Source organism: Corvus brachyrhynchos, unplaced genomic scaffold (genome assembly GCF_000691975.1).
Source record: "Corvus brachyrhynchos isolate BGI_N302 unplaced genomic scaffold, ASM69197v1 scaffold10, whole genome shotgun sequence".
Lineage (NCBI taxonomy): Eukaryota > Metazoa > Chordata > Aves > Passeriformes > Corvidae > Corvus > Corvus brachyrhynchos.
In genome coordinates, this window is record NW_008236180.1 from 6082541 (window position 1) to 6108724 (window position 26184).

A 26184-nucleotide genomic window follows, 5' to 3' on the forward strand; every position below is an offset into this window, starting at 1 on the left:
AAGGGCAGTGGGCAGGTGGAGGGGCTGGATGTCCTGATGTAGCAGTCAGGGGTGATCAATGTGTTAGCAGCAAGTAAAGACCCCTGAATATGCTGGAATTGCAGTGAAGCACAAAGATCTGGTGCTGCAGGAGTGGAATCACCACCCAACTATTTGCACCAACAGTTTAGTGCAGCAGAAATGGGTTGCTTTGGGATGTGTGAGGAACCTGCACCACCTCATCCATAATCCAAACAACGACACGGGCCAGAGGAGAGCCATGCTCCTGCCTTTAATGAATGAATGCAAATTCCTGCAGGAGCACACAGGATCTCCAAAAACCCCACTGGTGTCTGTGCACCTGGACCCACACCTGCAGCCAGACCGCCCCTTGCTGTCTCACTGTGAGTATAAGGGCCATGAGCAGTGACTGAGCTTGGGGTGGACATGCGGGGAAGGAAAATGAAATTTAAAAAAAAAATTAAAAAAAAAATAATAAAAAAGCAAGTGAGACTATTCAAAAGGGGGACTTTATTTTTATTACACTGGAGCCAGGCGTCAGTGCGCCAGTTCAGCTTTGATACACAATAAATCAGCAAACCTGTCACTCAGTTTGGAAACCAAGATTGCAGTGGCACTAAAAACACATTGAAAACATTTACTTTCTTCCCTTTTTTTTTTTTTCCTCTTTTGTTTTTGGTACAAAAATGGTACAAACAACAATACAAAATATTTGTGCTGTTGACGTTACAAAAAAAGGTTTCTGAACTGGGTTAACGGACGCAAACTTTTGCTTTTGCGCTTCAGCGTGAATACAGCAGAACAGCAGAAGTCTTCCTTGAGAACAACCACACTCATGCGGGCTGCTACACAGCTTCTCCATCGGAAAGGAAACATGCAAAATCATCATTAAAATAAAAAAAAAATAAAAAGAAAGTGCTCCAATTATACATCTATATGTTGTTGTTGTTTTTTCCCCTATTAGATTTGTAGCTTCAAGCACTAACTACGTTATGTACACTGTGTGTGAACAGTTGTATGTGGGGTTGGAGTGGACTGGAAAGAACTTTTATTTTCCCATGAAACCGAGTTAATTTGCGTGGGAGACACCTACGTTGTCTGGCTGCTGTTTTATACACTTGCATTTGTCGTGACACAGCATTTCCCCCCTCCCCCAATATTTTTTTTCACACTTACAATGAAGAACTCCAAAAGACATCACAAATAAACGTTCTGTATTTTACCTTTAATTAATGTTTTTCTTTTTTTAGATTAAACAAAGTTGCAATCTTGGCATATTGTGTGGTACAGACGCTGCACTGACCATTACCATTCTTCAATACCTGAGCGTCCACCCTACGTGGAGCAGTTACAGGCGATACAGCCACCTCTGAAATCCCACCTCTAAAGACTGGATTTGGACTTGACTATCCCTAAAAACCCCATCACCATTGTAGAACTGCCAACGGCATCGCCTGGTCCAACAAAGAAGGGAAAAAAAATGGAAAAAAAAATACAAAACCAGAAGCGAAACCATGACTAGAATGTGGGACACCTAGAACAGAGTTGCCTATTTACTGTCATTATTACCTGCCGAATCTCCTCCTTGCCCTGCAAAGCATTTCTGCGACTGATGTGGCTCCCAATTTTAGGCTACACGATAAACAGACCACCAGGGCTGTGGGTCATGTTCTGCCAGGGGTGGCTATGGGTACAGCTGTGACATTGGATCTGCACGGTCCCTGGCTTGGGGATGTGCAATCCTCATCCTTAGGGGGTAGGGAGACCACCAGACGTGTCCAGCCCCAGTGCCCTGGGAACTCACTGTCCCCATCCCTTAGACAGCTGGGAGAGCTGTGGTGGTGTCCCCTGGCAGTGCTATGGGGTAATAGGGCGGGACAGTGGTGTTTTAGGGACAGGATCCCCTCCACCTGCCTGAAATCAAGTCCTTCCCCACTGCCTTGTAGTGTACAAAGAGTGGGGATCACTTCTTCAGTTAGTGTAATGTTTTAGTTTAGATTAGTCAGGGAACAGGGACTCTGGTCTCAATGCACTAAAGCCTCCTGTGGCTTCTCAGAATTAACAGCAACTGCAGGCTCAGCCAAAGGGTTCTTTGCTCACCACAGCTCCTTTTGAGTCACCATCACCTCCAGCTGCAGCTGGTTGTCACCATGTCACATCAATGAGGATCAGAGGGGTACAGAGTGATGGCAATCTTGTCAATGGGACCCCTTGGATTAACGTAAATTTCCTTAGCTGGATTACAAACCATCAGTAATATTAGGAAGCAGAGAGGTTTGTAAAAAGTTATCTGTTTTCATTGCTGGATGTGCCCCGTGCTTACCTTACACTGGTCTCACTGTGAGAAAAGGGGCCTGATGCTGCTGCTGCTGCTTGTGGGGCTGTAAGACTCAGGGGGTCAGGATGCAGGGAGGAGAAAGGGGAAGAGAAAAATAAGGAAGAGGAGGGAGAAGTCCTGCAGAGGGAGACTGAGCAGAACTGGGTCAAAACACAATAACCTGGTTGGTTTGATTTATAGGCTCATGGGATTGGAATGGCTGGACTGCAAATGCTGCAGAAAAAATATCCGCTGATTTTAAAAAAAGCCGCCAATGGAAACAGGTTGGTTTACTTTTAATCGCTCAAACAGTTTTGTTTGACTTAGGTTGCATAAATGTTCTTAAAAACCTGAAATGTTTAGGCAAGCTGAAGTCAGACAACATCCCCTTCATGGCTAAGTCGCTCCTTTCACCGCTGGGGACTGTGTGCGCTGCCGATGGCCCGGAGCTGCTGTCCCACACCGCTGCCAGCCCTTTCCCTACCTGAAATCCTCATCCCAGCCAAAGCCACAGAGGATGTCAAGCACCAAGCGCTCTGGAGCAGGGATTGAGCTGTTGCTCCCAGGTAAGTGGTGCCAGGTGGATGGCAGGGCACAGCTCACAGCAGAGACCTGGCATTGTGGGATCCACATGAGTGTTCCAGGAGCCGCACGGAGGTGGGAGGCAATGGCACCAACCCAATGGACGGAGAACCATCGGCATCACCCAGCCCTCGAGCTGAATCCTTCTCCTGTGTCGGTGATGAGGTTACGGCGACGGACACCAGCAGCAAGAAACACCAAGTGCATTTTTATTATTCACTATGCCTGTGCCTGGGCAGTTTCTGCAGAGGTGCAAAGCCCCGGTGGTGAAATACTCCAGCCCATGGCTTTTCCAAAAGAAAAGGAGAAGAATCAAGAGTGCCATGGGTAAGGAACAGAGGCTGTGGGACCATGCAGCCTCTGTGCCAGGCAGCTGGGGACAGGCTGTGAGGTTTGCCAAGAGTGGTCAAGAGGAGGGGGACGGCACACAGCAGAAGCAAACCAAGACTTTCATGGTGGTCACACGAGACGACTGAGATCACAACTACAAAATAGGAACCGGAAAACTGTCACGTGCTGCCAGCCTATGCCTGTGGTGTGACATCCTCACCTTGCTGCTGCCATCAGCGCCGTCCCCCTCCTCTGAGGTCCACACTTTTGCCTCCTGGTTTCCTCAAGAACCCTGGGTGAGAGTGAGTTTGCTCTCCAAGCCATGACAAACTGACCCATTGACTGACCAACTGACTGACCAAGACAAAAAGAAAGATCTCACCCTCAGTAATTAATAACATCCTGGTAATGCTGAAGTCCCCTCGGGCAGACTTTTACCACATTCCACTTCATACAAGACACATTTCAAATGCTCATTAATTTACAGAAATTGCATTTTATAGAAAATATGATACAATGAAATATAAAATGCACTAGGAGCATTTCAAAAATCTATAGAGACGATCTTGCAGCCCAGTTTACCCTCTGAAAGGCGCCCACTCATCACCACAAACTCTCGTCCTCTCATTCTCGCTCTCATGTGCACGCGCTCGCTCCCCCCGCCTCCCCCCCTTTAACTCTTAGCATTCAACTTGAGAATTAATAGAGATATCAAAAAAAGCATGATTATCCCCCGGATAATCACCTTCCAATACTGTGCACATTCTTGGATTTAAAGGAAAATATATCTAAGCACTTTTACAAGTTTTAGCGAACCCACTGCAAAATCGTCTGCAGAATATAAAACACAGGTAATCCAAGATTTCATAGCACATTAATTAAGTGGCTCATAATCCATTAAATGTGGTTTATATTACACATCCATGCAGTCTAAATCATTTTACAAACATTAGACATAAACCCACTAGTCCAAATCAGTAAAGGAAAAATGTAATAAAAAATGCTAATAACTATTTGTTATTGGTTAAACTGACCCTACATATAAACTAGGTAGTTTGCTACCATTTATAATACTGATGTTGAATTATGCCTGGATGCTGTGAAACCTCTTGCTTACTTGGCAATGCTTGAGCATATTAACCACAAGATACTTAACAGGCCCTCGTTGCACTTCTTCTCCAAAAAAACACATTTACTACAGATAGCAGCGCCTACCCATCAAATAGAAAGGACACACATTAGCTGAGTTACACGATGTTGTTGAGCTTTGGCTACTAATGCTCCAAGGCATTAATGTGGTACTAGACTAACTCCATACTTACGGATGGGAAGAGTGTGGGTAACCTGTCCCTGTCCTTCTCCCTGCCTCGGCCGCGAGCGGAGCCGCCGCACAAGCCCTGCCTCAGCCCAGGAGAGCAGCACCGGTGCTGGGCATCCTCAGGGATGTGGGACACCACCACCACCACCTCACCCCGCCGCTGTGTCCGTCGCTCACGAGGTCGTGGGAGCCAAAACACGGTGATAGCAGAAAAACAAACAGATGGGCCTTTGGTCATGTCACGATTTACTTTGTAGGGTTTAGGCAAGGGCTGTCGGAGATTCCTGTTGCAATAACCAAAGGCTTTATCAATGCTATAGTTCTATGCAGCTACATTGAGTGTGACCAGGGGCCAGCAGAGCCCCCGGTCAGTATTTTGCATCTGATAACACTGAATTATATACAACATGATGACTAGTTCACCACCTGCTGAGGCTTAAAGATGGCTGTTAAGATTTTGACTCAAAACATCTTTCCCCCCCCACCCCAATCCTCTTCCACCCCAGAATGAATCACCCCCTTAAAAAAACCAACAAAACCAAACGAAACAAAAAAAGGCAAAAAAGAAACAATCTCCACAGTTCCTTTTTGTTAACTCCTTCCCAGCTAGAACTGGCTTAGGGTCACAGGGAGTGCTGCCCAGGATGGTTGTATGTTTGTTTTCATCACTCCTGAGATTGAAGGGAATCTGACACATGCACCAAAAGGCACTTTCAAATATATATATATATATATATTTTAAAAACAGTGCTTCTGTTCTAAGAAATTCAAGTTAAGACAGAGTGCCTTTCACTCTCTTTAGTCATAAAGCAGGTAAACGAGCAATATCCCAGCTGACATTAAAAAAACAAAAAAAAAACCCAAAAAGAAACCTGCAGCAGAGACAAGTGTTCATGCGAGACAGCTCAATATTCTAAGAAAAAAAAAAGAAAAAGAAAGGAAAAAAAGGAAAAAAGAAACCTCCTATATCACCACTAAAAATAACAATACAGTCAGCAGGGGATATTAATTAAAAAAGCTGCCACATCTGTACAGTTCTTGCTCCTGCATCGGCTCTTTTTGTTAACGTTGTCTGTGGGTTTCATGTTTTGTTTTTTTTTTAATTCCTAAACTTTTTTTCTTCTTCTTTTTTTTTTTTTTAATTTTTTTTTTTTTTAATAAGATGAGGTCAGTTTAATCTTCCTCTCCTCCCCCGTACATGTCCGCCAGCTTCTTGAACCTGGGCCCCCAGTCGTTCAGGTAGTCGTAGTCCTGGTCCCCGGAGCTGGAGGAGTTGAGGGAGCTGACGGAGCCGGCGGTGGAGCCGCTGCCCTCGTAGTCAAAGACGAGCAGGGAGTCGTAGGGGGGGGCTGTGGGGTCATTGTCGGCCGCACGCAGGCCCTGGGGGGGTGAACACATGGTGTTAATGCCCACCACGGGGTTTGATGGGGTCTGGGCTGGGGGGATGTTTGCGATCCCTGCAGCAAAGCTAAAAGAGAAAAATGAGGGTCCCAGGGCTTCCCAGATGCACCTCTGGGTAGAGACCTTTCAGCTGCCCCCAGCAGAAAACCCAGTAACTCCCAGTGTCCCTGAAAAGGAGTTGTATTGAGTGGCAGGGGAGTTATTTCCATTGTTGATCCTTTTCTGGATCTGGAAAGCTTTCTGTTCCAGCCAGTGTGCCTTTTCTGGGGTTGCCTGTTGAGATTTCCGGCTTAGCCAATGAAACAAAAACCAGCACCCTTCTTCTCCCACCAATATTTTAATTCTGATGATTTTCATTCCTTTAGGAAAACAAAATAAAAAAAGCAAATTCTGCAATTAGGGCAGGTGTGGGGTGCAGAATCCTGGGCTGAGGGCTGGGGAGTGTTGCTACTCCTTGCGGTGTGGGCAGCAGTGTAGGCAGGCCATGGAAATGGCCTCGGGATATGGAGAAAAAAAATTGCTTTGCTGCAGAGCCCAGCGTCAGGAAAAGCCTGGTGGAATAGCCCTGCAATAAAGCAAATGTTCCACATTCCCACCTTCAGAAGCCCTGGCCTTAGCGTGGGGAGATGGGAGCTGGTTTCAGCAGCAGGGGCGTGTGTAAGAAGAGCGAGTCTTCACAAGCATGGATGTGTGTAAATGTGAGTGAAGGATGGGCAAAGGGACAAAGGAAGAAGGGATTTTAATGATAAAAATGAGAAAAGCACAGCAGGAAATGCATGTAATAATAGAATTAAATGGCTGTAACATTTATTTTTCTGGCTTAGGAAATGGATAGCATGCTTTGCCTCGGAGGAAATAATGCATTGATTGGTTTGTAACCACTCAATCACTCAAAACTGAGATAAGAAATACCAAATGGATAGATATTTGCACAGGCAGATAAAGGAGCAGTAATCTAACATAAAATAAAGCAGCTCTCTCTGATCTGAGTCTCTCTGTGCTGCAAACTCTTTGAGGCTTTACACCAAACAGAGCTTACGAGGAAGGCACAGACCGCTGAAATAATTACAAGTCCAGGAGCCACAAATGGCTCACTCTGCCCGGGTGCTGAAAAGCATGGTGTTTGTGACACCCACAGGACAGAAATCTTGGGCTTTTTGCTGGTTCAATGCCCTCATTAAGCTAAGCCCTGCATACTTTGCTCACGCCAATCCTTTCCCTGGCTGGCATCAGACTTCTGGTGTGAGCAGTAACACCACTTGGTCTGTGCAGTCAGGGAAACCTGACTTTAGCTGGCTAATCAAGCTTTGAAGATGTGACACAGGACCTCCTATAGAACATACCTCATTAATAAAATCACCAATATCCCCCGGATGTGGGATTACTGGTCTTATAGGATACTGCGGTTCAGCACCAATAGGTCTTTCATCCACCCTTCTGACTCCGGGTGTCTTGTTCAGCACGTGATCCATGGTCTCTGGCTGCTGGAGCTGGCTTAAATCGTAATCCTGTGACAAATGGGAAGACACAGTGTGAAACCCAGAGCTTTTTGTTCAGATCACCTACTCACTCAGTGTGCAAACAAGTCGAGGGCTCTAATTCTGTTTCAGCTGAAGTTCGATGGCAAATCTTATCCCCGGATATGTAGCACCTCTATCTAAATTACAGATAAATTTCACCTCTGAGTAACTCATAAAACTGACCTCCTAAGAGTGTATCTTATAAATCAGATCAAGTATTTAAATATTTTCTGAATATTTCACACAGCCTCTAAATATTTGGGACAAACCCCTGGCTTTTGTTTGTGTGTGCACAGGTGTATGCATAACTTTTTTGACAAAAGACATAATATAATGTAGAGACACAGTGTTGGTAGACATGTTATTGCAATTATGTTTCTACAGAAGTAAAAACATTAAAATGTGTATTGTATTTATGCATGTAGGCCTTTCAAAGTAATTATGCTCGTTTTGCTTGTGAAAAATCCCAACAGAATAGGTTTCTATCACGAAATGAGAACCAGGTAATATTTCATTAAAAATGTATTCATGTAGGTAATGGTGTTTTGCTGCTCTTCCTTTGCTGTTATTTTTAATGAATCCTTTCTAAAATATTTAAGCCTACAGTGTAGTTGCCTGAAACCAGATACTTCATGTTCTACCAGGAAAACTATCCTTGTGCTCAGACGGGGATGATTGAATCTCCAGGAGCAACATTTATAAATAACTTGACAGCAACAAGAAAAAAAGAAATGCTAATTGTGAGGATTTTTCTGTGGAATAAGAACTTTTCAAGATTTGGGTAAACTCCTGCCTCAAAGTTTGCCATGGCAGCTCTCACTGGGCTCGCCCGCTCGTCTTTGGAGGCCACCTGGACCTCCAGGGCAGGATGTGCTGTAGTGGTTTTGTGGGATCCCTAAGCACTGACCTGGAACCACGCAGTCCAATTCAACAAGCAAAAATAAAGCCATTACGCAGTGTACAGTCACACAATTTGCATGAAGATCACACCTGAGAGTGTCCTGGGCTCTTTACTCGCATTTGGTAGGAGTAAAAAACTGGTGACTTCAACGTGAGTGAGCAAACTTTGCTATTTTAGCTCAGGAATTGGACACGTAGCAGTGGAAAAGCATATCTCAGGCGAGGGAAGTTTTCATGCAACACCAGCATCGGTGTCTGTAGGAAGAACCACTGGAGGAAATCTGACATGTTCAGGCAGCCTGTGGCTCAGGGCTCTGTCACCCAGCAAAGCTTTGCCACTGTGCACTTCGTGGTGAAAGAGAAAATCCCCAAATCTCTTTAGACACTTCTCACAAACCATGTCCAGAAATTAAAAGATATTAAAGGCACATTAGAGATGATTAAGTAAATGCAGGGAAAGCCCACGGAAGCTCAAGGCTCAAGCAAGCCAAGGCAAGAGCCTGCAGCCACAGGGCTGGGCAGGGCAGTAGCTGCTGGCTGGTTTTATGAAGATCTCTGGTAAAATACACAATTTTAATGACTTAAATAACAGAAATACAATTTGAACATGAGTGTCAATTGAGTGATTTATAGTTCTTCCCCAGGAAATTGCCTAGGGGGTAGAAAAATCCACATGGCACTGGCCTGCTGGCATGGTCCTGCTTGAACAGGAGAGTGTCCCAGTAATATCCTGAATCTCCTGGACCTGCTGGCTCTCACCACACCAGGGAAGCCAATAAAGCTGCCTGGTCATAAATAAAGGAACACAATCCTTTGCATGAATTTTACTGAAGATAATGTGGTTTCTGCCTGTTTGAGAGTACAGATTGCACAGCTGCTCCTTGGCCACAACTCACGGGCTCTTCTCACCTGATCCTCCTCTCCACCTCCCTCTTCGTCGTACTTGAGGATGTTGTCTCTGACGTCGTCCTCGGGGTCGATGAGGAGCTGCTTGGTGTGGCGCTCCTTCTCCCGGCGCTTCATCCACACCACAAAGAGCAGAACCATGGCTGCAATGGGGAGGAAGCTGGGTGAGCTGGGACCTCCTGCAGCACGAGGCCAGGCTGAGAGTGTCCTAACATCTCACCTGCCCCTGCCCACTGCAGAGAACCTCACTGGCTGCTGGCAGGAGGAATAAAATGTTAAGCTATTGCATGGTCTAATTTTTAAAGGACAGATCAGTGAGAGCTGTAAATACTGTGACAGAATCCCACTACAAAAGTTTCTTTAAGATCCATCACCGAGGCTGATTGAGCTGATATATATCAGGAGTAAAACACAAAATCAAAGGAGAAGAAACCAGAAAGTGTGAAAACTGCAGCTTTCTGAAAATATTTGATCTAAATGCTGAGTTTTCAGGATTAGATTACCACCTTTATTTTATTCAGGGGCATAAAGTAAAGATGGAGGGAAGAGAGCTGCAGAGAAGGAAATGGGTACAGATACCCCAAATTTGTGCACAAGGGGCTGTTCCAGCAGCATGGCACAGGTTCAGCCCATTCAGGTCACAAGCCCTGACTGTGACAGTCTCTGCTGTTTACTGCAGTTGGCCAGGCAAGACTGATCTAGGGAGGCTGCACAACATTGGGTCCTGTAATCCAATTTGGCCTCCCTCATATTCTTCTTTGGTCCATGAAGGAGGCTCTTTAGACTTCTGAGATCAGATTAGCCAGGACATTAGCACATACATTTGGCCATCGACTTGGAAAGCAAATCTCAGATCATCTGAAATCCTTTCAAAAAGCAGGGCTAGCTTTGCAGAACGAGGGAGAGCATATCTGGTAGCACACAGCCAAGCTCCTCGGGCATCAGCATTCACATGCCAGGCTTGGCTAATCTCTCTCAGTACAGTAACAGAGAGAGATGAGCAGTTCTTGAATCATGAGAAATTTTTCCCTTCCTAACTTTACCCACAGGAAACACTGCCTCACTGCTCCACAACCTCACCCTCCAAAGGGACACCCTTGTTCCAGGGGCTGTGTGATCCCTGTGAATTATTGCATGGAAGACGACCTGGGAACTCAAGTCTCCACTAACATAAGGCAGCCAGATCTTGTCTTCTTCAAGAATGTGTTAAATGTTTGTTTTCATTCTTGTACTCAGTAGCTGCAAATAATGCCATGAAGGATGAAGTTAAGCCTGGGCAGCTGATGCAGTTACACCTCCCACTGTCTGCCCTCCCCCCCCATTCTCCATGCAAGCCCCATGCTGAGCTGCAACGGTGGCAATTTGCAGGAGAAGAGATCAATGGATGGACAGTGGATGTGGGAACAAGTGTCCCATGTTCATTTCACCTGGGTCAACCCTCAACTGTGCCAAAGCAACGCAGCCAACACAACCAAACCCAGGCAGGATGCGAGATCCCAAAGTTCACAGGTTTTAGCTGAGACCAGACCCCGGGCACATGGATGGGCCATCCAGCTTGCAGGACGAGGTGGTTAGGAGGATCCAGATTCTTCCTCCCAGCACCAAAGTGTTTATACCCAACAGGCATTCAGTGAAGTGAGCGAAGAGGACCAGACAGCTAATTACCGCCATTGTGTGCCAACTGGCGGCCATCCCTGCCTGCCAGCTAACAGAATTGTTTTCAGATAGTTCAGCATTTCTTTAATGCTTATCCTAGATCTATTCAAGAAAGAAAAAAAGAAAAGGAAAGAATATGTAACTCTTATCTGCAATATAAAACCTCAGCTATTTAGCAGACTATTTGAACTCCTTTTCTCATTGTTCATTTTCAAGTCTCTCACAACAAGATACCTGACTGGTCCACAAAGACAATATTATAATGGTTACCGGGGTTTATCTTTTTATTTCCTTTTTTTTTTTTTAATGATACTTTTTCATGCACTTGTGGAAAAAACTGTGTCATTAATGCCTTTAGAGCTACCTTGGAAAAAAAAAAGACCTTCAAAGTGTCAATGGTGGATGTAGTGCACTCTCCTTCCTTTTATTCACTCTGCAGAATGGGAAGTGCTATTACTGCTGTTAGAACCATTTTCGCTCTGCATGTAGTTTTCCTTGAAATCTATTGTCTTCACCCTTCACAATTTTTTACTGCATTGCTCTTCTAAATGTGTTATTTGTGCAGCTAATACATCAGGTAGCAAGAAGAAGAAAAAAACCCCTCTGAGCAAAGGTAAAGGCATAAACTTCCTTCACAGGAGCAATCCTGGATCTCTCCCCTTGCTTCTTCTTCCTCTTAGAGTCATCCAACTTTGACCTACTGACTCTAAAATGGACAAATAGCACAAGAAAATCCCCCATCTGCCTTTTTCTAGGCTATTGTTTAGAGGTCATGATATGAAACAGATACAAAGGAGGCAAAACACTGGAAGGATGTAACTGTAAAACTGATCATTGCAAATTACATTTTTCATCACTGATACAGTGCTTTGCAGCTCTCCAAGATAAAAAAAAAAGTCAATTAGAATTACAATGAATGTAAAAATAAGCTTTTGTAATAAAACCCGTAATTTAAAATGGGATAATGTATCTGAAAATGGAAAGAGGAATCTCTTAAATCAAATGTCCTTCAGCTGAAGTTAATTTCAGTCAATAGGATTTTCAACCGTTTAAAATTGTATTTTAGCACTGGATTTATTCAAGAGCAGCAAAAAGAAGACCTGTGTTAATCACCTCTGTGGCTCCAATGCAAACTTTGAGCCCAGGGGAAACAGCAAACCTGCATAGCAAAAGGAGGTGGGGCTGATGAACATCTACATCTTCATCTTCATCGGGGTGTGCGACCACAGTGCCCCAAAATCCACCCCGGCTGAAGGGGGCAGCCAAAACTGGGAACGAAGGGCAGGAACAGGCACAGGGATGCTCCAGCAGCTTGGCTGGGCTAGGAGAGGAGCAGGGTCAGCACAAACACCTAGTTCCTTGCTCACTCTCCATCCTGATCCAGCAGATCAATTACACACCAATACATTCCCACCACTGGCTCGGGATGTGGATGTCTGTCCAGGGATGACCCATTCTCCTAATGTACCATGTCATGGCCCCATTAGGTGACATTTGGAGCATACGTCGCTCTGTCTGCTCTCTGTTTAGATGCACTGGGGGTAAAAATTAAATGTGATTTAGCACCATAACTCCCATTAGCTTTAATGAGAGTCCCATGGATTCACTCTGTGTTTCTTGATGAATATTTACCTCACTGTTCATTTCAGTGCTTGTTTTTATCTATTCCTACTGTGCCAACTCCTGCTTGAAGTTATAATGATAGAATTTTTATTTTTAAGTGTGCGCACACATGGTTATTGGTAATGCTCATGGAAGCTTGGGACTGACAGCATTCCTGGGCAAAAGGGATAGTTTTGCCTTGAGTAAAGGGATGGCCAGTCTTTACCTGTGATGTATCCCCAGTCCTCCAGCGTCCCTGACAAATTGGGGATCCTTCCTCTAAAAACACTCATAATCCCCCATGATCCTCCAATCTGAGGTCATTCAAAAAGCAACGGGAATAACTACCATTCTTCTTTTCCTTGGAACAACCAGAAAAACACAGTTATGCACTGGCTCTGAAAGGGACTAGCCAGACCCTAATAACCAGTGTATCTGGTACTGGGAACCAGTATATCCACAGCCAGCCAGGGACATGAGAGCTATGGGAGAGCCTGACACAGGGATTTGGAAAGGGCCTTCAATCTTTTCCTGCAAAATATGGAGGATCCTATCACACTCACTACTTGCAAGTTGTTGTCAGGTGTAATAATGTTTGCAAAGCTACTGGAAGTCTTAGAAAGACAGGTCTGATGCAGGCAGAGCTCATTTTGCTGATGCTGCAGCGAAGGAGGTTTGAATGCAGATGTGTGAACCACCCCCACAGCCCAAGCTCAGGGATCTGCCCTCTGCATGGAGCGTAAATAATGCCAGCTATAGAAACAGGACAACAGGGAACAGGGAAACATGAAGGAGGATAGATTTAGAGCAGATACTGGGAAGAAATTCTTTACTGTGAGGGTGTGGCACAGGTTGTCCAGAGAAGCCATGGCTGCCCCATCCCTGCAAGTGTTCAAGGCCAGGTTGCACAAGCCTTGGAGCATCCTGGCATAGTGGAAGGCGTCCCTGCCCATGGCAGGAGGATTGGAACGAGATGAGCTTTAAGGTCCCTTCCAACCCAAAGCAGTGTGTGATTTTAGGGCAGGCCCTGTGGTACTCACTCAGTAAGATAATGATGCAGATCAGGATGGCAATGATGGCCCCCGTGCCCAGCCCCGCAGCAGCCACGGCCCCGATGGTGGTGCAGTCGCCGTTCTCGTCACACGGGCACACCTTCACCTTGATGACAGAGGTGTTGTACAAGGGGGGGTTTCCTGAGTCCGTCACAATGATGGGCACATCGTACACTCCTGCTTCCAGGTACATGATCCGCAAACTGAGCTGGGCATAGTCCCCTGCACACCCAGACAGACAGACAGACAGATGAAAGACACTGGTAAAACCTTGCAGCTGCACTTGTGCAGGGTTTCTCTGCTAGAGCCCTCTTCTGAGCCCTGCAGAAGAGGTTATCAACAACACACCTGGCCAGGACAGCTTCAGACCTCTGGCAAACAGTCTGGCCAACAACCAGCCCGTGCTTTGCAAAATACTGTGTGTTCTCACTGCTGCACTAACCTACCTGGAAGCCATTTGCAAATCCAGTTGTACGTGTTCAAAATGGCATCAAACACAAATAGGAACACATGGATAATGCTTCCTGAGGCTGGGCTGCCCCCGGCCACTGGGCAGGTTCTACACTCACCCACGCTCCCACCTCAGGATTTTGGGAATCCACTGATGACAGGCACAGCTAGGTAAACCCATTGGGATTGAGCCTGGAGCTGTGATGGCACAAGTTGTTGCCCCTGGTCTGGCACCCTCTGCCAGACCTCAGTGAGAGGGACCAGCTTTGAAGCCAAAATCAGCCCACAGTTCCACAATATTTTCCATCCTCTGCTGAAACTACCAATAAGCAGAGCAACTAGGGCCATTTGTGGCTGCACTCTGCAATATAAAAATCCTTCACATACTGGTAATCTTCACACTTACCTAGCCCTCCTGGTTCCATGGTAAATTAAAAGGCTGCCTTTATGCAATTATGGTCAGAGAAATGAACATTGATCCTGATTGTGGCTTATGACAATTACACTGGAGGAACATAAGGAAGACTGATAATAGCTTTTTTCCCCTTGGCCATTATGGATGATTTATACTCTGTTCACTACTGATAACTGTTCATAATTATGAACTGCATTAAAAAAAGCCAAGTGCCAAGGCTCTTAGAGTTATGCTGCAGGTCTGATACAAATCATTTCTGATTAACTATCTTGTCTATAATGTCAGCCGTAATGTGCTTTAAAAAATAAAAATCAGATAAAAAAAGCGAGAAAGTTTTGAAGTTGGAAGCCGCACGTGGGCTCATTAGTGAACCAGAGCCCAAATGTGCTCAGGATTGCCTGCCCCATTTACCATTGAGCCGTGTGATGGTCCAGTTCTTCCTCACCGCAGATGGCACACTTGGCAGCTCGAAGACGAAGGGCCCCACGTTTGGATCGATGTCAGCGTCCGCGGCTGTGATGTTGATGACATTCAGGTTTGGCTTCTCGCAGATCTGCGCCTCCTTTGGCAGCAGCTCCGGAGCGTTGTCGTTGATGTCGATTAGGTAGATCTGCAGCGTGCCGGTGCCGCTGGCGGGGGGAATTCCTGCACGGGAGACACGGACCTGTGACCGCCACCAGGGACTGGCAACACCACGGACCAGCCCCTTCTCTGCCTTCCATTCCCAATAAACCAGGATTTTCACCCTGCCTCCCTGGACCTCATTAGGGACATGCTGCACTTTCACGGTCCCTTGCTTTACGTGGTATTATTAAAACTTCCCCAAGCCTCCTAATGTTGCTGTTTTTCGCTCCTGCAGAACAGGAGGTTGAGTTCTGCAGATCTGTAGCCTGCAGCAGTGCCCCTAGACCCTGAAACTACAAGCAGGTGATGCCAAGTTGCTCCTGCAAATCTTGGTAATGGCTGTTTGGAAGAAGAAAAACCATTAGAAAGAGAGCTGACAAGAGGAAAAAGAGGGCTTGGAGGGGAGAAAAACCTACATAGTGTTACCCATGGGTCAGCATTTACTGTAGCATTTGCTGGAAAGTTTTCAGCTTTGAGACCATTACTCTGCTTCAAAGAAAGCCCACCTCTCCAGTATGTCCCACACCCAGCCCTAGCTTTAGTGGTGAGACGTCCTGCTCAAAGCCCACGGTATGAGCCATCACCAGACACATTGGGTGATGCCACTAACCCCCAGCAGCAGTGTTATGTCCCAATACACAGTTCCCCATCCTCTCCACATCTGTCCCAACCAGCAGGGATGTCACAGCACGGCAGTCCTGGTCCTCCAGCCCCTTCTTGATGGAGAGGCACATTTGTCTGACTAATGACCACTTACACAAAGTAGTATCTGCCCTGGCAGGGGAGAACAGCCTTCCCAGAAAGGGTGCAGTGCTTTTCATTTCTCTCCCCACACATTTATCTGGCAGCTCTGTGTTGGCGTGCCCTCTGCCTGCCTCTCTCCTCTGGCGGCATGGCTTCAGCAATTCTTTTTCAAGTTTGTATTTTCAGTTCTGGCCCTTCCTCCCAGTGCTAGATACAAAACTACACAAACCAGTTTCCCACCAGGCTTCTGCTTCCTCAGACTTTCCTTCCTACATTCCTTCCTCCATTTCTCAAGGGAGCCTCAAAAATTCTGAAGGAACTCTGGAAATCCTTTTTTCATGGTTTCCACACAAGCTCTTCAATCATGGACTCTCATCCTTTCATCTTGGAAGCATGGGGTAGGTCTCCTTCTAAAACAATGTCTTTTGATCAGCCTTGAAAGCTTCTGGAGTGGCAGACAGCCCACCAGGATACTGGGGCTGAACATGAAAACTGACTTTTGGGACCAAGCAAAGTGATTTTACTGCATCCACGTTACCCAGAATATCTTCTGGGATAAAAGCAAGGCTCCCACTGTAACCTCTGAGACAGACTGAACACAAACCCTCAGTCCTGAGAGACACTAACTGGCACGTGGCTGACATAACCTGCAATTGCTGCACACACAAATGCACTTTTGTTGGGCCATTGAGTATTGTTGGGCTCCGAGTCCTGTTTTTTTTGTTCCTTTGTGTTCCTGAGTGCAGTTCTGGGGCAGTTTCAGGAGAAATGAACAGTAAACAATTCTTTAAATGGTGAAATATTACAAACTATGGCACATTTCACATTATTTCAGCTGTCTAATACAGAGAGAGCAAGGACATAAAGCAGGTACTGATGTATGATGAAGGATCCTTGGACTTTATCCTCAGGAGATGAGGACTGCAATAGTATCACTGACTCCAGTAGAGAAGCTGGTCTGATCCCTGAAATTAAGATTGAAATACTAATGACAAAAGGAAGAGGAATATACAGCCTCCACATGTACATGTAACTGTTGCATTCTCTATCACTGCCTTTTTCACAGGGCCAGTGTCTGCATTCCCACAGCAAGGCATAAGCCAAGGTTTTCATGCTCAGCCCTCTGCTTCCTGAAACCTGTTGGAATATGATATATTTAAGTTCTCAGCTTCCCTGGGAGATTGGCTGAAATTGGCTGCGGGGTTCAAACACTGCCAGGCTCCACACCTGTGTGATCCAAGGGACTGTCTCCTCGGAAACCAGGTTAAAACTACGCTGTTGATTAGGATTCCCCTTTTGCCCTCCTTACACTGCAGCCAAGACTCTTCTTAAAGACAGTACCTCTGCACTGTAGCCCAGGGAGAGAAAGAGAGCACATCCAAGGAGTATTTGGCTAAACTTCTCCTTTATCATGTACTGAGAGCAGCAAAAAGAACTTCAAGGAAAGAAGATGCTGCTGCTTCTTCAAGAAAGAGAGAAAAATCCCCCCCAAAACCCTTGACCCAAAGCTTTTCTTTGATGAGTACGTGATGCCAGAGAACCTGGAACCTGGGAGAAATGTGGTAAGAGTCTGTTAGCCTAGATGGAACTTTAGCTGTTATCCTAAGCACTCTAAACAGAATTTTAAATAAGGTGTTGCTTTATGTGCATTTTGATGGCTGCAATATACTGGTGATAGATTAATTTTACAGAATAAAGAGATTTATCTAGGCCCTCACTTTCTGAGCTGCTGAAATGATGGATGTGGAGGCGCTGATGCACTGCAGCATCAGCATCACAGCCAAGGAAAGGGGTTAACTCCACATCATGTGGCACCAAGTGCCTGGGATTTGCAAGGTCAGATGGTGACGATTAGGTTGGTGGGTTCAAACTCTACCACTGCACCTGTGAACAGCCTTGGCCAACTCATTTGACCTGTTCTGCCCTGTGGCTTTTGCAGATGAAGACCACTAGACCCTTTCGGGAATATTTTGAATTTCACTGTTCTGGCTGCCTTCATGGAGGGGAAGCTTAGGATGGGGCTGTGGGGTGAGTCCTACCATTCAAGGCACAAGGAAGGGTAAAATGCACTTCTTGGTACAACTCCTCAGCACTGAAACTCTTCCATGAGTTTCCCTTGCCCCTGTGACTCGGGATGCAATGATTGAAGTGATGCACGGAGCCCCAGAGGGAGGAAGTTTTCATTAGCCCTGCAAGCACCACTGAATCTGCTCATAATGGCCATGGCACCTCCAGCCTGAGGGATCACACAAACACTGCCCTGAAAGCACCTGCAGAGTATGAGCAATATACTTAGGTGCTCACAGCCAAGCCCAGACTTAATTGTGCTGCTGAAGCAGGGCTCTGGTTTGAGTGCTCAGCACCCTGGAGGTGAGGGTGGGTGAGGGGGAGGAAGGCCTTCTCCTTGTCCTGGGAAACTCCTGAGCTTTTTCCAGCTGCAAGAATTGAGGAATGAAATACCAGAATGGCCACATTTGGGTGTGGTTAGCAAAGTTCATCAACTCCTCCTAACCAGGATTAGAAAGAGAAAAGCAGGGCAGCAGCACTGGGCTGCTCACCCTTGAGTGAGGCCAGTGCAGTTTTCAGTGCTGACTGGACCAAAAGAACTGAGTGATCCTTAATGAGGAGAGAAGAGCCAACAGGACTTCTCCAAGAGACCTGGGTGGCCTCAGTGGCTTTGGTAATAAGCACACCAGCACTGAGATGATCGGATGACGGCTGCGCATCTCAGGAAGGCAGTGGCCAGGAAGAGCCCGGCTCCAGTGACAGCCACACCTTTATGAAAGCCACCGACTTATTTTTAATACCCTCCTGACATCCCATAAAATTATTTCTGGTTTCCTGATGGAAGGCTTCCTGAATGCTCTGATCAGTGCCTTTGGGAGGATTACCAGGACCGGTGTGCTTGGCACCCCTTGGAGAGCACATCCCTTTGACACTTTTTGAAGTTCAGGCTACACCGCTACACTGAGCTCCCCAAATCAATTTTCCATTTGTCCTCCCTTTCCCTTAATAACGCTCTCCGTATACTGCGCACATTTAATTTACTCCAGCAATTTCCCATCCCACTTTCACATTTTTGACCATAAAAACCTGGGAAAAAGATAACTTATACTGACAACTCTGTCAGGGCATCATTTCTCTTAATGCATCACATTAGAGTCTTATTGAAGCATGAACAATGTGAAGCCTGGGCTCACCGTTGTCAGCCGCCAAGAATGTGGCCTCGTAGACATTATTCTTAATGTAGTCTGACTCTCGATCAAGGACAGCAGCAGTAGTGATCTGACCATTTGTGGCATTAATGTTCAGCCAGTTTGCAGGATCTGACAGCTTAGAGTATCTACAGAGAAAGGAAATAAATACATGGCAGTCTTTTCACTGACATATCCTTAATATTGCTTGAAATACGTTTTTTTCTGGACTCCTGACCCATGATTCAAAGGACCTTTGGATAACTGGTTTTGTTGACAAACACAATGCTAATTGAGTATCCGGTTTTTGACCTTTACAATTATTCAATTTTTCAATTTCTTTAGTTTTAAAGGTTTTTCTTTCCACTAAGTGGCACTTACATGCCTGTTTCCTGCTGCTAGGAGAGGACATTTCCTGACATCTTGCAGATGAGGAGAAATGGGGTCTGCAATGACCACTGCATTCGTATGCCTGAATTAGAGAATGGATTCCTGCTCTGTCCTGCTCCTGACTTTGCCCTTCTGCAAACAGGTTTTTAAAGCCAAGGTTATCCCTGTTTTCTGCCCACCACGAATAAACAACAGTTTGGAAATACCACACCACCAGAGTCCCCTCCCAAATACTCAGTCAGCTCACAGCTGTTGTCTATTCATGTCCCATGCAACCAGCTGAGAACATGGTTTGTTTTGGGCAAACTTTTCCTGTGTTCTCCAGATCAGTGTGTTCAGTTCATCTTTCTCACTTGCTTGTTTTCTTGCTTTTATTTAATTCATTGCTTTTGATTTCTACCTCTCAGTTTTGTACTGTTTGAACTGAGATGGACCATAACTATCTGACTGGAAGCTAATAAATGGGCAGACTAAAAATTGCTGAAATGAGCAAACAGAAGCTGAGCTTATTTCATGGGTAACTCAGACCTGCTGATAATTTGATATGATTATCATTAGATACACAGGTGAGAGCACTACTGGCTTCTGGTGAATATCCCTTTCCAGAATTGGGCTGTTTGAAGCAGAAACTCAAAGGGAAACTTGAGCTGCGTCAATCCATGTGAAGAGGAAAGCAACACACAGCTGGCACAAACCGCTGCCAAAGGATAGAATTACATTTCATGGAGCTAGACTCTTTGGGATGTTTTCATTCCAATATCACTGCGGTGAGGCTCCTGCCCTTTGTCTGTTTAATGACCAGGGATCCAGCCTTAAAGCTGGCTTTGTGAATGTGTCTGTGGCTAATGAGGATAACTTGAGGTGTGACACTGGCCATGCCAAGCTGTGCATTACTGGAGATGCTCCTGCTTCCTCATCTTCTATTTGTAAAAACTCTGTTTCATCAAAGACTATTTAGAGACTGAAAATTGTATGCAAGGCTCTAGCAGCTGGATCAGCTCTGCGAAGTGCTTATCATGGATCTGTAGGCTTAGCCTTTTGGGTATCTTTGTTCCTAACTCACCAATGCCAACTGTGAAGTAAAAACTAAAATACCTGTTTTTACATCTCACAAAGACAGGACCCCAAAAACACCCCACTGCTTCTTGCAACACCTGGGCATTGGCTGTCCTGATGCAAAGGGAGAGAGACTGTACTGGGGTTTGGAAATTAAGTGCTGGTGGATGCACAAAATGTGTGTCCTGGAAGCCCTAGAAAGAAACAACTCAACTAACTGGCTGTTCATATTCACAGGAAGCCTTACAAGACCCTACACGTGCCCTGTGCAATGACAGGAACAGCAGGCGCTCGTTTGGATTACAGATCACCCCCCTCCAGGTTAGAGGGAGTACTCAATCAGAAATGAGTTGTTCTCTCCTCTGAAAACCAGCCTTGGTACAGACATCAGGGAAATAAAGACCCTTCAAAGGCCAATATTTCAAAAAGAACATAAGAAAAATGAGCTTGTTAGTTAGAATGGTCTCTTTCCTCCAAAGTCCCAATACCTGTCTAAAGACAACAAGATGAGGCAGTGAATAAACGATCATTTTCTAGACCAGACAGCTCCGTGCCAGGTGAAATATTTCAAACTCTTCCTGACACAAAATGTCACAACTGATGCAAGTTTAAGTGGTCTCAGCTGTGGTCACGTTGCATACTCAGGTTTTGCCAAAAATACTGCAGCCCTCACAGACTTAGCAGTGCTATTAGCCCTTACAGACTTTCTTAAAAAAGAAACCAATTTCTGTGGATGTAGAAGCATCCAAGAGCAGGAAATGCATTTCCTGTCTGCACAGATGGAGCTGAAATAGTTGTGAAAGTGTCACAAGGGCTCTCATTTTCACCTACACTTTTCTGTCAATTATTTCCTGGTGGGAAGGTGTGTGAGCTGGGATCCTGGACTGTGGATTCAGTCCCCAGTCTGCCCAGGTGGGACAAAACAGAGTGAGTGACACCTTCTTGGTCACAGCATGAATTAAAAGTCATCTTAAGCTGCTTGGATCAAAATCTCACTTTTACAAGGTTAACATTTTGCCAGCTGAATCCCATTCACAGGGAAAGCAGCTAAGGAGGAGCTTATGTTTGGCAGCTGCTCTGAAGAGAAAGGGAAGGTTGGAACAAATTGCACCTACTTGCCTACTAGCAGGCAAGGGGAGCATTAGTGAGATACAGACCAAGTGCCAATGGCCTGTGAGTGGGTGTTTGACTGCTCAGGCAATACTGAACTACTGACACTTTAAAAGCCTGCCCAGCAGCTGTTTGTAACCCCACCAGCCTTGCTCTGAGCTAGCGGACAGCTCCTCTTGCACTGCGCTTTTAAGCCAGGTTGAACCTAAATCCTCTGGAAGCAACACAAGGCATGATTAAAAATCCCAGCCATTCCCTTTGAAAAACCAGGCCTAGCCCTTTCTGTGCCTCAGTTTCCCCCCATGAAACAGAAATACTAACGCTGCCTTTTACCAAACCTCTGTGTTTATGAAGTGCACGAACCACACAGGCCAGAGCACGCTGGGCGAGGCAGCCCTGACCCCTGTAACAATGCAGAAACCTGCTTCATTTGAAGGTGTCACCTGCCCCACTGCAAGCCAGTAACACGGGATCCAGCTCTGTCTGCTCTCCTTAGCCCAGCTGCTCAGAGCCTGGCTTACCTGGAGCAGGGGGACTGTGAGTTTACAGGCGTGCAGGACACTGTGCAAGCACTCGACTGCAGGTGCCACTCCCTGCCAAGCATTTCATTCATATCCCACCAGTCAGTTTGGAAATTAGCTTTCAGCTGTAGGGGAGCCCCTTGGCTGCCTGGTGTCCCACCTTACTGCCTGCTGCATGAAGCGATCGGGATCCACCGCTGAAAACGTTGTCAGGATGGTCCCCGTTGGCACCCCTTCCTCCAGCCTGATTAACTTGTGGTTCGTTGGGAAATACGGTGCTTCGTTGACATCTGTGACTGAAATGGTGACTCCTGCTGTCGACTGGAAGGACATCTGGATGCCACTGGCCAGGGGAGCTTGGTTTGATACCATCACTGTCAGCATGAAAGCTCTGTTCATCTCGTAATCGACTGCCTAAAACAAACAAACAAACAAACAAACAAACAGGCAAGTACACTGCCAAGCAGAGAATAAATTCTACGTTCTGGATGGAAACTGCAAGATTAGAAGGCAGATGATATCAAAGTCATTGCCTCATCTTGTTTCCTCCTGAGCTCAGTACTTTTGAAGGTGTAAATCCAGAGCAACTTCAGCCTAGTGGAGGGTTTGGCCTTCCAGTGCAAATAGTTAAAAAAATTCCACAAAGGAAAAACTGCAAACAGCAGGGAGCATTTTCCCAGTGTTTCACTCCGGTGCTAAGTGGTTTCCAAAAGACAACCTGCCTGTGAGAGTTGAGCATCAAATGAACAAACCCACCCAGGGCTGCTCTAATGCAACAGGTGGAGCCTGTTAAGAGGGATGGGACAGGCACTTAGCAGTGCTATTAGCACTGAAAACTGCTGACTATGGAACCAGGATGGTCTCTGTGGACTCGTGAGCCTGAAGGGCTCTTTATTTTCCCTCTTAAATGAGCTTCTAAGTAAAGGTGGAGCGGCCAGGAAAAATCCCTGGTCAGGTTAAGCAGGTGGTCCTTCCAGTGGGACCTCTCATCCTCCTGCAAGGCACCTCGTGGTCTCTGGAGGTTGCCTACAGCTCTTACAGCTGGGTTTTGCTGCTGGGAGGCCACAGATCTTTTCTCAACACACTCATGAAGACAATGTGTCTCAGGAGCCAGACGGAGTGAGATGTCTCTGCTGGCACGACTGACTGAGCCCAGTATAATAATAATTTCTAAACCATCCCACTAATTATTATGAGGGAAGTCACTAATCATCTGCCAGAGAGGCTTGAGTTATGCAGGATCACACCTCTGCTTGTTAAAAACTGCTTTGCCGTGATTTATAAATTTAGAAGCGTATCCATCCTCCCTAATACCTTCTCCAGAGCTGAGTCTGCAAAGCGCTCACTCAAGGTGTAAAACGCCACAGCTACACCGACTTGGGCAGGGATTTACAGCAGCAAAAGCTGGCTGCCATGTCCTGTTTAAAACCCAGTATTGTCAGGAGGGAAATCAAATCATAGGAGGCTACACGAGAGAAACAAATTTCAGGGGCAAAAGGTAAAACAGCGGAATCTCTACTCAATTGAAGTGCAAATGTTCCCGATGCTAAATGGCTTCCTGACAGGCAGGGCCAACATTTAATAAATAAAAGGAAGCATAAAGATTCCCAGTACACCCACCCGTGCTGACTCACGGACTTGTGCTGCATTCAAAACCGATGCATGGTAAAAGTTCCCATTTAAGCACTATTCAAGGCCTTGAAACAATTTGACTAATGCATTTCCTCAATTTCTTTTCACACCCCTTAAATTTATATTCCCCCAACTTTCTTCTTTTTTCTTTTATTCATGCTGGTCTGTTTGCTAACCTGCTCGCAGGCACTGTGCACCTCCCTCCCCACAGGGGGTCAGAGGCGGCTGGGGGCTGAGCTGAGCAGCTCCATGGGGAATGATGTGGGAAACTCCCTGCTGCTGATGCTCAGGACACACTGACCACACACAACTCTTCTAGGATGTGGCCTGATGCAAAGCAGTGGGGTTTTTTTTCCCCCCAAAATGTAGGGCCATTCTCTCAGCTTCTTCCTCTTTCTTCTGGGAGCAACAAAACCAGGGCTGCAGAAAAATCGTGTAAGGAGCGGGGCTGGACCAGGATCAGCCACCCCAAAGGCTGTCCAGGAGGCATCGGTGTCCCCATACAGCGTCCACCACACTCCAGTCTGCAAGACAGAGCTGATCTGCCCCCATCTCTCCTGTGTCCATTGAGTTGTATTTCACACAGTTTTGTTGGGAAAAAAAAGGTAAAATCAAGAGCCTGTGCTGTCTCTGCAGTGTTTGGGCTATTGAACCCCATGGGACAGCAGCCCCTCGCAGCCAGACACTGTCCAGCCCTAAGGCAGAACTTCTTTCACACCTTAATAAGCAATTTATACCAGAACAATTCATACCTCTGCTCCCTAGAGCTGCCTCCCTCTGAGGATAATGGTGCACAGAGCACTCTGTGTTCCTCACACCACACTCAGCCCTTCCACCTCCCTGCATCTCACTGAAAATGCTGTATATTGGTCATCTGACGTGGTTCTAGGGACATGGTGGGCTTGGCATTGCAAGGTTAACAGTTGGACTTGATGATCCTAGAAGTATTTTCCAACCAAAATGATTCTTTCATTCTATGACAGCAGGCTCCTGAAAAAGCCCACAGAGCTGCTACATTTGGGCCAAGGACACATGGGACTGTTGCCTACTTTTCACTTTTATGTCCAAGAAGCACTTGACATGAAATTAAAAAGCAGCACTTTTGCAGATACTCCTTGCTGGATGTTTGGTGTCTGATCTGGCTGGGAAATATCCCCCTGGAGATGCTGCACATCCTCCTCCTTCACGAGCACCTCCGACCTGGATGCAGCAGAGCGATGCCGAGGGCTTGCCACGTGTCCTCCTTTTCTCGGGGTACTTTTAACTGAAGTGAACAAATTTGCCTGGTGTTATAGTTGATGCAAATAATAACTGAAGCTTCAGCAGCATCTCCATTATAAATTCACAGCTCTGATCCATGCAGAGTTTATAATAACATTTTACTTAGCTGGCTGCCACAGGGCAGCCACTGCTGCTCTGGGAGATTGTCTTCAGACTCTGCGGTGTCTCATCTGAGTGGGAAGTTTCTCTCTCCCCTTGATCAAGGCTTTCTTTGAAGATTAGGGTCTTGCACAGTTATGGAAATGGTTTGTAAAGGCAAGAACAGAAAAGGGAAATGTTGTACTTCTGGTGATCAGACTGGAGCTACAGATGGGGTTTTGTTGAGGGCAGCTGCAAAATGGTTCCCATGAGCATAATCTGAACTCCAAAGGGAAATCTGGTTTGGATGGATTTCTGGCCCTCCATTTCAGGCCCCTAAAATGCTGATGAAGTGGTGGGATTCTGCACAGAGCCCCACTCCCTGTGCTGTTGCTGTGACTCCTTTGCTTGCAGCAGGAGTTACGTATAAGCGGCTTTGAAGAGCCACGTGAAAATCCAGCCATGTAGGGTCTGTAAATAAATGGTTCATTACTTGACTTAATTTTTTACCTGTGTTTTCAACCCACATCAGTGATCAAACCAGCAAGAGACTGCTCCCACACCACAAAGAACAAGCTCTGACTGGCCACCCAGTCTGATGAGAGTACATCCCCCAAATCTTTAAGCATATTCACTTATTAACTGAGAACGACATATTTCAAAGAAGAAGGTGGAATCCTAAGAGTCTTCCCTTCTTCACCATGAAAATTTAATCACAAGCAATTTCACTCATTCTCCTTGCTGCAAATACACCAAAAAGCCCCTCAGCCTGATAAGGCTAGGGAACCCTGGTGCCCAGGGGGATCAGGTGAGGTGATGTACTGAAGACATCCAATGCAATTTCAAGCTCTGGGCTCAGCTCGATGAGATTGGATTTTCATGTGGTTCTCTGCTTTGTGATCACTGTGGGTTACATAGCAGTGGAAAGTCAACACCAGCATCAATGGTGTCTTGACAAATCTGCCCTGTTTTTTGCCTGCAAGTTGTGAATAAGGGATGGTTCATTATGCACAAGTCCTTGTGCGGAAGTGTTGATCATGCAAATCCCCTGTTGTTCACTTTGATGTGCCTTTAAACTACAGTCCTGACACTTTGCAAGATTTAG

The 26184-nt window shown here is 46.0% G+C and overlaps 1 protein-coding gene across 2 annotated transcripts in view; it reads right to left on the reverse strand.

Annotated features, from left to right (window-relative positions):
* Positions 1 to 490: 490 nt before the first annotated feature.
* Positions 491 to 26184, reverse strand: part of CDH4 (cadherin 4) — a 424478-nt gene continuing 398784 nt past the window's right edge. For both annotated transcript variants that reach the window (XM_017734475.1, XM_017734483.1), the window contains 7 exons: positions 22249 to 22502; positions 19018 to 19160; positions 14861 to 15094; positions 13573 to 13806; positions 9278 to 9417; positions 7292 to 7456; positions 491 to 5927 (listed from right to left, as the gene is read on the reverse strand). In XM_017734475.1, the coding sequence (XP_017589964.1) occupies positions 5721 to 5927; positions 7292 to 7456; positions 9278 to 9417; positions 13573 to 13806; positions 14861 to 15094; positions 19018 to 19160; positions 22249 to 22502 (1377 nt within the window). In that variant the 3' untranslated portion in view covers positions 491 to 5720. The remainder of the gene's footprint in view (positions 5928 to 7291; positions 7457 to 9277; positions 9418 to 13572; positions 13807 to 14860; positions 15095 to 19017; positions 19161 to 22248; positions 22503 to 26184) is intronic.